This window comes from Sinohyriopsis cumingii, chromosome 18 (genome assembly GCF_028554795.1).
Source record: "Sinohyriopsis cumingii isolate HCF-2022 chromosome 18, ASM2855479v2, whole genome shotgun sequence".
In the NCBI taxonomy this organism is placed as follows: domain Eukaryota; kingdom Metazoa; phylum Mollusca; class Bivalvia; order Unionida; family Unionidae; genus Sinohyriopsis; species Sinohyriopsis cumingii.
Genome location: NC_142978.1, coordinates 73,559,660 through 73,575,852, shown reverse-complemented (window position 1 = coordinate 73,575,852; position 16,193 = coordinate 73,559,660). Strand labels below are relative to the sequence as shown.

Here is a 16,193-nt window from a genome sequence, read left to right as displayed (position 1 = left end):
CAGTAGGATAGAGAAGCCAGATGAGGATGATGAGATGGAGACCAACAATAATGAGAACATTTTCAATGATCTGAGCCCCGAGATAGCTGCCATTTTTCATTCCGATATGGAAGACAAAGAATTTGAGGGATTCTCTTATGTTGGAGATGATTAAGTGAACTCATAGCCATTATTTTCTTGATTAGAGTGTACAATTCTAGTACAGGTAATAACATGAATATGGATGTGCCTTCAATTATAGTTGACATGTTAAATAACATGTATTATAAAACTGTTCAATTGTGTAAATTTGATACAGCATTTCATATATATATTAAAGTATTATAAAAAGTGTTGTATTTATTTTTCTGTTTTTCTGCCTCTTAATTTTCTTCACGTTTCTGATTTCCCTATGGATAGTCCCATTTTGCTATTGATAGCCTCACTAGTTTGATCTCATCTGTTGAATCTTGCATTCAGACTGGTTTCAATTGGAATAATCTGGCTAAACCTTTAGACCTTTATTTAACATGTACAGCCATTTGCTCTTGTGGCAATGGTTATCATAATTAAAACAAGCATAGACTGTTTATTCATAGACTGTTTATTCAGCTGTGTCAATTGATAATAGAATATAGCAGTGCCCTTGTACAGAAGTAAAAGCACAATCGTCAGGTAACTGAACAATACAGATTAGAATTGCCTTAAACTCTCTCTCTCCAAATCAAAACTGGAAAAAGCATGTTAGCATGATGATGCGATTTCACGATTGCCAGTAATATGGAATAGCTACAGTGATACCATTAGTATTCATGAAACTAGTTTCTACTGTGCAAAAAATGAATCCAAGGTATTGACCTGTCCACGTGTTATACTCTGAATCAACTTATGTATAGATGAAGGATGGAAAATGCATAAACTTAGCGAATTCGACTTGTACTCCGCAATGATTTTTAGGCAGGCAAATACAGTATTTTACATGTAAATGATGTTAAAATGTTGGAACAATATGGGTAAGGTTAAGGTAACTATTAGATGTTAAGAAGTTTTTCTTCTTCATTATTTAATAATGGAAAGAAGTTGAAACCATGTCATTTTATATCTCCCAGAGTTCTGGTGTGCTGTATTAAACTCACAAAGTGACATATCTGTGACATCATAATGAAATGATAACGTCATATCTAGCTGTGTAGTCAACGCTGATTTTACAAAAGCTAACTACTTTAAAGTTCATTTGCATGAAACTAGTATTATTGTCTATATCTTAAGTGATGAAGTAAAAGAAAAACATTGTTTTGATAACAGTAACTGTTTTATTGTATCAGCAACCATTTTCATAATGTGTACAAGAAAAATTAATAAAAAGATATTCTATCACAGTTTAAAGTCTGTCTTACAAAAAATCAAGATTTATTGATTTCTTTAACAAAACATCACTCAGAAGTTAACATATTTTAAATCAAAAATATTGTTGCCATATAGTATGACAACCATCATGTTGTCTAAAAGTATGCTCTCATATTGTTTATATTCAATATCCACAATGAAATGGTTTACATAGATTTAATTTTCAATAATGAATGTGTATGCAATTCATGTTTCTGAACAAATGAAATGTTAAAATCACAAAATCTGACAAAACTATTTACATGCAGTATATTGTTGAGTTTTTATATATATAAAAAAACAAAATATCAGCTAACAGACAAAAGCTAAATGTGAAATTGTTTTCCACTAATTATGGTAATAACTGATTATTGCCAAAACAGAGATGACCAGGGATACTCATTAGCTTAGTGCATAATATAAAATCTGAGTATTTTATGTTGAGACTTTCTCATGTGAATTATCGTTAATTTTTTAGAGTATACTGAAAAATTTCTGAAAAAATGTGTTAAAATTTTTACATTATGATGATTTAAGTTTTTAAATGAGACCTGAAAGCCTGACAGGATTCCAGTGCACCTGCAAATCAACTGATGCCATGCACATTTGTGAGAGATAGTATTAGTTGGTAATCCATAGGTACCAGCATGTGTTATGATTTGACTGACCTACAGTGATATGTTCATTCAATTACATTACATGGAGTTCATTGCATTTTCAAGATGTTAACAACTTTTCCAAGGGACAGTACATAGTTTAAGCAGCATGTACTAAAAATACATTGCCATGTTTAAATGGCATTTCAGTACTATTTTCAGGTATTACTTCACTAAGTTTCTGTCAGACCAAACATTTTCACTTTGTGTTTAAAATGCAATTATGAAACCCAACTGTTGAGTTTCTTAAAAATGGTGAAGACTACATACCCTTCACAAAAGGGTTTAGTGGACAAATTTTAAATATATTACATCAAATATTTTACAACTATATAATTAAAAAACTACAAATGAATACCAGCAAGAATGACAGGAAAAAAGGTTCCAATAGTTAGGATTAAGAATCTCCTAACGAATATAATCATTACATAGCTTTTGATGATCAATTTAAATTTAGTTTTACAATACAGTACATGTATATCATTACATAGCTATCACTGATCAATTTAAATTTAGTTTTACAATACAGTACATATCATTACTTAGCTGATGATAATCAATTTAAATTTAGTTTTACAATACAGTACATATCATTACATAGCTGTTGATAATCAATTTAAATTTGGTTTTACAATACAGTACATGTATATCATTACATAGCTGATGATAATTAATTTAAATTTAGTTTTACAATACAGTACATGTATATCACTACACAGCTATTGATGATCAATTTAAATTTAGTTTTACAATACAGTACATGTCATTACATAGCTGATGATAATTTAAATTTAGTTACATGGTTACATGTATATCTTGAAAGAAAGTTAGCCACTGACCCAGATCCATTTTTTTATCAATATTGTACAAGTAGCTGTATTACATTAGCAGGCAAACTAAATTAGTTTTCACCTCTTGTTGCTGTTTCTTTACCAACATAGAATACATTGACACCATCTTATTGTTATTACTTAACCAATATGGAATTGATTTATATAATCTTGTTGCTATTATCTGACCAACAAGGATAATCTCACTTATTACTTTACCAACATGGAATAGATGTATATAATTTTGTTGCTATTAATTTACCAGCACGGAATAGATTCATATAATTTTGTTGCTATTAATTTACCAACAGGGAATAGTTTTATATAATCTAGTTGCTATTACTTTACAAATGTGGAATAGATTTATAAAATCTTGTTGCAACTCCCTTTTCAACAAGGATAATATCACTGCTATTGATTTACCTACATTTACCTACAATAGATTTATATATTCTTATTGCTATTAATTTACCATCGTGTGGAGTAGATTTTTATATCTTACTGCTATTGATCAACATTCAATAGATTTATATACTTGTTGCTATTAATTTACCAATGTGGAATATATTTGTATATCTTATCGCTATTGATCAACATGCAATAGATTTATATAATCTTATCGATATTGATCAGCATGCAATAGATTTATATAATCTTATTGTTATTGATCAACATGGAATAGATTTATATAATCTTATTGTTATTGCTCAACATGGAATAGATTTATATAATCTTATTGCTATTGCTCAACATGGAATAGATTTATACAATCTTATTACTATTGATCAACATGCAATAGATTTATATAATCATTGCTATTGATCAACATGCAATAGATTTATATAATCTTATTGCTATTGATCAACATGGAATAGATTTATATAATTTTATTGTTATTGATCAACATGCAAAGATTTATATAATCTTATTGCTATTGATCAACCTACAATAGATTTATATAATCATTGCTATTGATCAACATGCAGTAGATTTATATAATCTTGTTGCTATTGATCAACATGGAATATATTTATAAAATCTTATTGTTATTGATCAACATAAAATAGATTTATATAATCTTATTGCTACAGCAACTTAAAAAAGTACTAGTAGTGTAGTAGATTTTAATTCAGTTTTTTTGAGCCTGTTCCTTCTGCTTTCGTTCTTCTTCCTCTCTCAGGGAGTCATGAGCTGTTTTCCAGTGGTAAAGTCTGAAGGCAATCTCGACCTCTAATGGGGGAGGGGGACCAGGCTCCTCTTCATCCTCTTGGGGAGGGGCAGGACCTTTGCCTCCTTTACCTTTGTCTTTCTTATCATCTTTACCTTTTGATCCAGATGCACTTGCTTTTCGATCTGAAAATTGTAATGCAATACAATATAGAGTAAAAATTTTGAATTTAAGTTATTTTTGCCAGTGAAAGATATTGTTACTACACCCCACCAGAGAACATTATGAGAACTCTTCTGAAAGGAGAAAGCAACAGTATTTGGCATAATGTGATATGACATCAGCACACAGCAAGAGAAAAAGTGAACAACCACTGCCAGAGTCAGGGGGAAATGTGTATGGTCTTAAAGATAAGTCTTGAGTTAGCTAATTGTAACTTGAGAATTTATCATGATTCACTATATAATACAATAGCAATAATATTCTTAATAAATAAAATATTAAATAAAGCAGGAGTACCAAACATTCAAGTATATGATAATAAATTTTGGTAGATATTTAATTTTTCATCTCAGTTGGAATATTTAAAAGCTATGCATTTTACTGTTTTATAAATTGATGTTTGACAAGTTTGATGCTATACCAACTGAGCTGCCGTGACTCTAATGCTGGGGTGAGGTAGTTTTTAAGGTGGATGAAGCCACAACCTATGCGAGGGGTGGGGGTGTATCATATTTTGGATTTTAATGATACACAAGCCCAGCAGAGACAAAATTTTGACTCCCCCCCTATTGGATGAAGAGCACCCAAAATACTCCCCAAAAAACTTGTAAACCCCCATCGTCTATATACGCCAAGAAAATTTTACACCATCCAAAAATAACATACAAGAATTTATAGTGTGAATTTCAATTCTTGCACAAGCATGTTTCTTAGTATCAAGTATGTTCGGTTACTTCCCTGATCATTTCAATTCTTGCACAAGCATGTTTCTTAGTATCAAGTATGTTGGGTCACTTCCCTGATCATTTCAATTCTTGCACAAGCATGTTTCTTACTATCAAGTATGTTGGGTCACTTCCCTGATCATTTCAATTCTTGCACAAGCATGTTTCTTAGTATCAAGTATGTTGGGTCACTTCCCTGATCATTTCAATTCTTGCACAAGCATGTTTCTTAGTATCAAGTATGTTGGGTCACTTCCCTGATCATTTCAATTCTTGCACAAAAGAAAAATAAACATACAAATGAAATATGATAGCAATATTTGATGGTAAGTATAGAGCATAATTGCCTAAATGTAGATGACAGTCTGGTTTTACAATTTTCAAAAGATAATGAATAGTATTGTTATTACCTGTATGTAATTAGTCTTGTACCTAATGTTGTCTATACATGCATGGTGTTGGGCTATTCCACTGTATGAATGATTCATTACTTAGCACTGATTCAAATATGGAGGCCACAATAAACCTTAGATATTTTTCCACCTACCATAGCACATGCTGTAAGTACAGATCAGCTTGGTACCATGGAGCTACAAATTGAGTATACTACCACTGAGCTATTCATATGGAAAATGACCATCACTGAATAAAACATGCATTAGTATTATTATTTATTAATATTATTGGTATGGGTTATTTGATGACCATTTTTTTGTCAGCAATGCAGTCATTTTTTCTTGTGGGGTAGGAATGCAAAATGTATATGATGGGATTTGATTTATGTCTATATGCAAGATAACTGATGAAAAAAGATCTCAAAGATGTACCAAATGAAGATTACATTGGTAATACTTGCAGCCTTCCTGATATTGTAAGATCTACATAAATTATGAAAATAAAACCTTGAAGATTGTTTTGGGTTATTTGGGACTTGATTTGTTTATAGGGCAAGATATAAACAACTTCTTTTTATCTGTATACAAAACTTGTACACAAAAAATAATACATTTGTAAGACTGACAGAATCATTAAGCACCCTTCACAGTCCAAGTCTACACAAAACAAAACAATTTTTAAGAAATTTTAAAATGAACAGAAATGTACTTGACATAGTCCTGTACAGAGTGTTATGAAAGTGCATCATTGTGTTGATACAGCATATAAATTGGTCCATATAAATAAAAATGGACATTAAGTTTTCTGTGCTCATGCAATAAAAATATAGGTTTCCTATGGTGATGAATAATAATATAGGTTTCCTATGGTCATGTAATAAATATATAGGTTTCCTATGGTCATGAATAATAATATAGGTTTCCTATGGTCATGTAATAAATATATAGGTTTCCTATGGTCATGTAATAAAGATATAGGTTTCCTATGGTCATGTAATAAAAACATAGATTTCCTATGGTCATGTAATAAATATATAGGTTTCCTATGGTCATGAATAATAATATAGGTTTCCTATGGTCATGTAATAAATATATAGGTTTCCTATGGTCATGCAATAAATATATGGTTTCCTATGGTCATGTAATAAAAATATAGGTTTCCTAAGGTCATGTAATAAATATATAGGTTTCCTATGGTCATGTAATAAAGATATAGGTTTCCTATGGTCATGTAATAAAAATATAGATTTCCTATGGTCATATAATAAATATATAGGTTTTCTAAGGTCATGTAATAAATATATAGGTTTCCTATGGTTGTGTAATAAATATCTTGGTTTCCTATGGTCATGTAATAAAAATATAGGTTTCCTAAGGTTATGTAATAAATATATAGGTTTCCTATGGTCATGCAATATATAGGTTTCCTATGGTCATGTAATAAAAATATAGGTTTCCTAAGGTCATATAATAAATATATAGATTTCCTATGGTCATGCAATAAATATATAGGTTTCCTATGGTCATGTAATAAAAATATAGGTTTCCTAAGGTCATGTAATAAATATATAGGTTTCCTATGGTCATGAATAATAATATAGGTTTCCTATGGTCATGTAATAAATATATAGGTTTCCTATGGTCATGTAATAAAGATATAGGTTTCCTATGGTCATGTAATAAAAACAGAGATTTCCTATGGTCATGTAATAAATATATAGGTTTCCTATGGTCATGAATAATAATATAGGTTTCCTATGGTCATGTAATAAATATATAGGTTTCCTATGGTCATGCAATAAATATATGGTTTCCTATGGTCATGTAATAAAAATATAGGTTTCCTAAGGTCATGTAATAAATATATAGGTTTCCTATGGTCATGTAATAAAGATATAGGTTTCCTATGGTCATGTAATAAAAATATAGATTTCCTATGGTCATATAATAAATATATAGGTTTTCTAAGGTCATGTAATAAATATATAGGTTTCCTATGGTTGTGTAATAAATATCTTGGTTTCCTATGGTCATGTAATAAAAATATAGGTTTCCTAAGGTTATGTAATAAATATATAGGTTTCCTATGGTCATGCAATAAAGATATAGGTTTCCTATGGTCATGTAATAAAAATATAGGTTTCCTAAGGTCATATAATAAATATATAGATTTCCTATGGTCATGCAATAAATATATAGGTTTCCTATGGTCATGTAATAAAAATATAGGTTTCCTAAGGTCATGTAATAAATATATAGGTTTCCTATGGTCATGCAATAAATATTTAGGTTTCCTATGGTCATGTAATAAATATACAGGTTTTACATCATCTTGTTATAAAAATGTCTCATTATATTGAAACAATGTTCAAAGCATCCTATTTTAATATTTCATGAATCTCAAATAGTTTTGTTAGAACTATTAAGGTCTAATAATCTGAGATCTTGTTTGCTATGTACTGTCATTATTTTTCCTAGTTCACACTTCATCTAACCTTTGTAAACTGTTTTACATTTAAAATATATCAATGCATAAATCACAAGTTTTGAATTGCAATCTATGTTCTCTTTAACTCTAAATATCTTACCATTTGAGTTAAATTTAGACCTTGTAAGAATTTGTTTCAAATTTTTGGGTTGTCTCCTACTGTTTATAATTTTCATTCTTTCAAAAACGTTCTCATTTTATCACTACAGTAAAGTAGTTGTTCACATATTCATACCACTAGGAACATATGAAGGACCGGTCTGGTGGCCTAGTGGTTAGAACAACCACCTCAGATGCGGGAGGTCATGGGTTTGAACCCCGGCTGAATTTTACCAAAAACTTATAAAATCAGTACTAACAGCTGCCTTGCTAGGTGCTCAGGATTAAGAGATTAGTGTTAGGACTGGTCGGCCTGGTGTCAGGATAATGTTACTGGGTGGGATATCATGCTACATGTCTGCAGCATGATGCCCCAGTGCTAGACATAACTATATACCGACTATTTCAGTAATGGGTGTCATTTTTATAAAATTTGATTCTACATACCTTTAAAGGCAATTATTCACTTTATCTGGATCCTCATACTTCCATATTCCTTTGAAATGTCATTATTTACACACCATAAGAAGAATATACAGCAAAATCAATGTTAAAGTTTGTGGACATTTTTTGATGAGACTGACTTAAAGGTGTGATCAACTACAATGAATGTCATGTGCTGTGATGTCACAGTATACATAATGCATGTTGATAAATGAATGTGCTGTGATGTCACAGTATACATAATGCATGTTGATAAATTAATGTCATGCACTATGATGTCACAGTATAAATAATGCATGTTGATAAATGAATGTCATGTGCTGTGATGTCACAGTATAAGTTATGCATGTTGATAAATGAATGTCATGTGCTGTGATGTCACAGTATAAATAATGCATGTTGATAAATGAATGTCATGTGCTGTGATGTCACAGTATAAATAATGCATGTTGATAAATGAATGTCATGTGCTGTGATGTCACAGTATAAATAATGCATGTTGATAAATGAATGTCATGTGCTGTGATGTCACAGTATAAATAATGCATGTTGATAAATGAATGTCATGTGCTGTGATGTCACAGTATAAGTTATGCATGTTGATAAATGAATGTCATGTGCTGTGATGTCACAGTATAAATAATGCATGTTGATAAATGAATGTCATGTGCTGTGATGTCACAGTATAAGTTATGCATGTTGATAAATGAATGTCATGTGCTGTGATGTCACAGTATAAGTTATGCATGTTGATAAATGAATGTCATGTGCTGTGATGTCACAGTATAAGTTATGCAAATTGATAAATGAATGTCATGTGCTGTGATGTCACAGTATAAGTTATGCATGTTGATAAATGAATGTCAAGTGCTGTGATGTCACAGTATAAGTTATGCATGTTGATAAATAAATGTCATGTGCTGTGATGTCACAGTATAAGTTATGCATGTTGATAAATGAATGTCATGTGCTGTGATGTCACAGTATAAGTTATGCATGTTGATAAATGAATGTCATGTGCTGTGATGTCACAGTATAAGTTATGCATGTTGATAAACAAATTCATACTAACCTTTATTGTGGTGATTAGACTCAACATGCTCTTTTCTTAACCTATTTTAGTACGAGGCCACCATTGTAAAAGTCCATAGTGATTGATAATATTTGTCTGACTGTTTCTTGGAGACAGCTAAGATACAGAGTGTCCAATAAACTGGACTGAATAGACTTTGATAAAGAAAATTAGTATTTCAAAGCAACAATTTATATTTAATTGGAGTAAATATGCATACATGACCTGTATGACTTTTTTAATTAGTATGAACAATTTCAATGCATGTTTTGTAATGTTTCTTTACAGTATACTTGGTAGTATCAGGAAAGCATTTGTGTTTAGGACTTGTATTTTGGGGGGAATTTGTATTAATATTTTGCCATAGCATCTTTCTGTTTCTTTTCTGAATTATTCCTTTGAATATATCTGGTGCAGATTTGTTTTTCAATACCCATTTGGCAACTTTCTCTTATTCTCCCAGATCTGAGCTGACATTCTTTTTCTCTGTCATATTCCTGTGTGCAAACTTATACCAACTTCTCATATACTTCCCCAGTAATTTTGCATTAAAAAAAATTGTATGCATTGTTCTAGCTGAAAAAATGTATGCTCATAGTTCTAGCATTTTCTTCATTATTATTATTATTATTATTATGGAGCTTCAGTGATGTAATGCTGTTTCTCTCTTGGTGGAATTTGTTTGATTTGACTACAGCAGTGGTGCTTAACCTTTTTAGGTGGTGACCTATAATAGGTTTGTAGTGTTAGCTTCGTGACCTATTGTTTGCTAAGAATATGTCAAATTATTAAGGTTGATTTTGGTGACACACTCATTACAGCATGGTTACCCAGTTTTGGGTCAAGACACATGGGTTAAGAACCATTGATCTATGCACCCCCAAAATTAGTTTTGGTTTATACTTCCTTTGGCTAATTGGTGATTCCTTGCTCAACCGAGTCTCATGATAGTGTGTGTGTGTGTGGGTGGGTGTGCCTCAAGGTTCATTAGTATTCCAGCTAATTGCAACCCAATTTAAAAAAAGATTATTATTATTATTATTATTATTTTTATTATTATTATTATCACAGCAAGCAAGTTTTCAGATTTTTTAAAGTTTATACAGACAAAACTTTCTATCCAAAAAAACAGCTTTGTCACAGAAAATGGTTTCTTGATTAACCCATTTACATACAGTGATTGTAGAAGGTGGTCACATGATCAAATCTATATGGAAGGCTTTGGGAGAGACTGTTCTTCATTCACAAACAACATTCTTGAGGTTCTTCTCACCCTAAAGAAAAGAACATTCTGTTTGGGCTGAAAATTTAAGGCACCTCTGAAACATTAGAAAATGAAGACAAAGATGGTGGAACAAAATATGCTGTGTGTGATGCTACATTTTTGATGTTCTGAGATTAACTCTAGATGTTAAGGTGACTTTGAATGGACAAGTCTTTGAATGTTTGAGAATGTGTACACTGTCATGGTTTGGGTGAAAATCCAAAAACAGGTTGCCAAAAGATGGCAAATATATTGCTAGTTATATGTGATTTTTATAGAGAAAGAACATTAAAAAGCCTAAATACGATGCTTCCACTGATGCAGACCATTTGGAAACCAACAGAATGATAAACATTTCCATTTAACTGCAGGGTATTTTGTATCAGTTGTTAACACAATAAAAGCTGGCTCAAAATCTTTTGAAAGATTCAATTCATTTTGCTACCAACTGGTTGGATGTTGATTAAACATATTTGTAACATTTAACTGAACTTTGAGTTTTTCATTTTTTCTCAGTTGTACAACAAATTCTTAGGACAATGCATAGGTTGGGCTGGAAAAGAACCTATTCATGTGTGTAAAGAGGACAGATAAATGTGGAGGAAGATTTGTGCACTTAAGAACTAGGCAAGCCTTGTTTCCTACACTTGGTTTTGATGGGAATGCTCAAAATCCATGTTCATTAAGAAGATTATAGTAATCTTTCTATATAAAATAGGAAGCTCAATTTATAATTTTCTCAAAGCCCAGAATGTTATACATGGCACTGAAAGGATTTCATGCGTATGTGTATGATGATGATGGTGACAATGATACTCCTGGTGTTGGTGTTGGTGAAGGTGATGATAATGTAAGAACCTTTTCCCTTTTCCTCTTTGGCATTTTTCTTGGTTGCAGAGGGTGGCTTTTTCTTGTCCTTTGCATCTTTATTCTTCAAATCCTGTAAAAGATGTCAATAAAAACTTGTACAAACCATAGTACTGACTCATTGAGCAAGTGAATTAAACTGAATGTTAACATATAACCCATTAGCAAGGGAAATTAATTACCTGTAAATGTGTATGACTCATTTGGCGAGGTAAATTAAACAGCATGTAACCATATATATTTGCATCTGACTTTAGTCCAACTGTAAATGACATAGAACCTGACCTGCCATGGCATAATGTACCAGCAGATCATTGTCCATATTTGTTCTGCTGATTACTCCTAACAAAATGCATGGACCTTATGTGCTAATGCATTATGTAATGGCACATCTGCATCTTTGCAGTTTGAAGATGGACTTGAATTATAAGTGAATATATATGGTATGTTGGACAACTCTTTATTTACAATGAGGCTCCACTGTGTGCATTTAGGCTACCTGTTAATACTCCCCACCTGCGATCCATGTCTACCAAACAGTACAAGATTCCCAAACCAAATAAGGAGTTATTTAAAAGAACTCTGCTCTGGAATAGTATTCCAGTTGAGATTAGAAATGCCCACTCTATTTCCTTCTAACAAACCCATATATCCAGTGGCTTCAGAGATGCAGCTAAAATAAATTCCTTTGTATGAGGGCCTCAAGGTAGATTACTTCTTAGCTAATTGTGCTACCCTCTTTAAATAAGGTCATTATTTTATTATTATTATTATTATTATAAACAGTATAGAGGGAATGTTATTCAAAGGAGACCAATAACATTTGTTTATGAACTAGGATGACAAGAATATTCCACTTGAGGAGGGCACATATGCTGGTGACTAAGAGTACTTATTGTAACTAACACTAAGAATAGGTTCTGAAGTATCTATATTTATAGCAACTTAGAGAATAAGAAACTTACAATGCTGATAAAATACAAGTAGACAAAATGCAGATCAAGTTCAACATTATGAGATCAAAAAGAAATTTATATGTTCAGACTTTTTGTGATAAGAACATCATTGATGAAGTATACACAAATGATTTGATGGTTCAAATTCTAGAATATATATATGAAGTATACAGAAATGAGTAGATGGTTCATATCCTAGAATATATATGAAGTATACAGAAATGATTAGATGGTTCAAATCCTAGAATATATATGAAGTATACAGAAATGATTAGATGGTTCAAATCCTAGAATATATATGAAGTATACAGAAATGATTAGATGGTTCAAATCCTAGAATATATATGAAGTATACAGAAATGATTAGATGGTTCAAATCCTAGAATATATATGAAGTATACAGAAATGATTAGATGGTTCAAATCCTAGAATATATATGAAGTATACAGAAATGATTAGATGGTTCAAATCCTAGAATATATATGAAGTATACAGAAATGATTAGATGGTTCATATCTTAGAATATATATGAAGTATACACAAATGATTAGATGGTTCAAATCCTAGAATATATATGAAGTATACAAAAATGATTAGATGGTTCATATCCTAGAATATATATGAAGTATACACAAATGATTAGATGGTTCAAATCCTAGAATATATATGAAGTATACAAAAATGATTAGATGGTTCATATCCTAGAATATATATGAAGTATACAGAAATGATTAGATGGTTCATATCCTAGAATATATATGAAGTATACAGAAATGATTAGATGGTTCATATCCTAGAATATATATGAAGCATACAGAAATGATTAGATGGTTCAAATCCTAGAATATATATGAAGTATACAGAAATGATTAGATGGTTCATATCTTAGAATATATATGAAGTATACACAAATGATTAGATGGTTCAAATCCTAGAATATATATGAAGAATGCATAATTTAACTCTGTCAGGTAATGTGATTAGTAAGTAGATAAGGTTTGAGAGTTGTGAACAATACATGCCAGGCAAGGTGGTCTTCAGTTTCTTTATGGCAAATTGAAATCACACCAAGAGTATTACAAAGAAACTACAGAGAGTAATACCTTTCCAATAGGTCAATCAACTTTATTTAATTACCTCAGACTAATAGGATGGCTTTAAACTTAGGCCTGGAGTGAGTCGTTGGATCATGTTATATAATGTGGGTCTACAAGAGGGAAATGTTTTCACCACATGGATGATAATGTAGGAATTGTTTAGCAATATTGAGCCAAAAGATTTCAAAATTACTGCTTCATTTCTGCTTATATTAGGAGATTATCTTCTTTTTGGTTCAAGTAATAAATCTATACAATTTGTACATGTTTAAATACAAATCTAATTAAAAGAAGATTTTCTTATGTAAATGCTTGGGCAAGGGCTCACAGCAGAATCTGAAAAGGTCCACTTGTAACTAGAATCAATAAAAAGATAATACATTTTTTTATTTTTAAATACAAAGCATAAACTGCCACACTGCAGACATCATAGTGATATGACTGAATTTGTTAAAGCTACATAACAAAACTAAATCAGACACAGACCAGTTGAATAATATATTTTTTAAAGTTCTTGTTCACACAAATTAACCATTATGAATAAGATGTGGAGAGAAATGTTTGTAAATGCTAGAAATAGTCCATCTGTATTTTGGCATACTTTGAAGGGATCAGAACCTGATGCTAAACTCACAAATTAAATGTATCGGGCTATGGCTGATTTAAATAATTAAGAAGTGTATGTGATTTAACAGCATATCAGCATAATCCAGATTATACACTACCAAGTAAGTTTAGGTACCATCTATACTTGCTTATAAGTCCAACTACAGGTACATTATGCAATGGCAGATCAGGATCTTCATTCTTTGCAGTTTGACTCGCAAGTGATTATACATGGCATACCAAAATTAGGTGTAGAAAAGAAAGATACAATGAATGCAGAAAAAGCTAAAATGCAAAGTAAAATTATTTAAATAAACCACTCTTTAAACAAGAGTACATGTACCATGAATTACACTGTACACCCCTCTGCCCATGTAACTTTTAATATCTGATATGCACATAACTGAAATGTTGACACAGAAACCATTTTAAACAAACATATGTCTGTATGTGTACTTCAATTACTGTGTTGTTTAATAAAGTATTCAGTACTGGCAGAACATGCCATATGCCCTTTATAATACAAGGTTGCATAGAAATTTCTGTCCTTAATAAAATGTCTATGATTTTCATTACAATAGTTTGAAACTCTGGGCTGATGGAAATTGACTTATGAGTCACAGGCAGGTTTTCAGCTGGGATATTCCACATTTTATAATATTTTAATTTTGCACTCAGTCGTGTAAAAATATATTTAGAAGGAGGTAGGTTTTATTGCTTTTATATTGATTTTACTAATTTGAGACTGGTCCTCGATGTAAGTTATGGAGATGTCAAACGAGTGAAGGGAGCACATGTGCAACACCAAATCAACGAAACTTGTTGTAATGAAGTGAACAAATCAATGAAACTTGTTGTAATGAACTGAATTGAACAAATCAATGAAACTTGTTGTAATGAATTGAACAAATCGATGAAACTTGTTGTAATAAATTGAACAAATCAATGAAACCTAATATGGGATGATAGTAAACTTTTACAGAACAATGATCATTGTGCTTAGAAATCGTGTTCCTTTGAGGAATTTTGAAATACAGCTACAAAGGCAGCAGACTGAACCTGTGTCATTATATAAAAGCATTACTCCCTCACTATAAGGTACAATTTAAGATGTACCTGGTACCATAAATAAACAACTAATACTGATAAAATTTAATGTTTACCTGGTACCATAAATAAACAACCACACTGATAAAATGTAATGTTTACCTGGCACCATAAATAAACCAACTAAGATTGATACACTTTAATGTGTACCTGTTACCTTAAAACAACTAACAGCAATACAATTTAATGTGTACCCAGTACCTTAAAAAAAAAAAACTAACCAAACAAACCATGGATATAAGGCCAGACCAAATGTGAATCTCATTAGCTGTGGTGCATATTTTACATCCCAATCTCCTTTGACCAAAGTGTAACAGTTCTGAAGTTGTAATTAAAAGTCACCCCATATACTGAACCAGAAACAAGGACATGTCAATCAAATCTTTAAAAAAGAAAAAAGTAATGCAAATATGAAAAAAGAAATACCTTTGATGATGCAGATAATTTTTTTGAACCTTCATGCTAAAGGATAAAAGGATAAATTAAGTTCTATGAATAAAAAGAACACAAATATTTTTTACACAACATATGTGTGATAAACATGACTCAGGCTTGATAATGAAATCAATCAAAATCATGAAATATGAAGCATAGAGTGAAGAAAGCAGGTTTAGAATCCTTCTGATCTATGGCCTCATAATGCAAGAAATCTATTTAATGTATTGAAGGGGTCATGCATGAGAAGGGTCCTAAACACACTGTCTTTACACAACATTTAATTCATTTTCACCCATTTCAGTATAAAGTTTACAGCCAGTGTCTGTCAAATACATCTATGATTCTAAAACTTATTTACTGTATTTAAAAAATACTTTCCAGCAATTAAGTTAGG

The 16,193-nt window shown here is 31.1% G+C and overlaps 1 protein-coding gene across 5 annotated transcripts in view; it reads right to left on the bottom strand.

Moving 5' to 3' along the window:
• Window positions 1-565: 565 nt before the first annotated feature.
• The window catches only part of LOC149776977 (leucine-rich repeat-containing protein 43-like), an 80,085-nt gene continuing 64,457 nt past the window's right edge, over window positions 566-16,193 (bottom strand). For 4 of the 5 annotated variants that reach the window (XM_089941707.1, XM_089941709.1, XM_089941706.1 and 1 more), the window contains 2 exons: window positions 11,587-11,668; window positions 566-4,204 (listed from right to left, as the gene is read on the bottom strand). In XM_089941707.1, the coding sequence (XP_089797833.1) occupies window positions 3,981-4,204; window positions 11,587-11,668 (306 nt within the window). In that variant the 3' untranslated portion in view covers window positions 566-3,980. Of the gene's footprint in view, window positions 4,205-11,586; window positions 11,669-14,954; window positions 15,824-16,193 lie in introns of those variants that run through there. The other variant, XM_089941710.1, reaches the window with a different exon arrangement.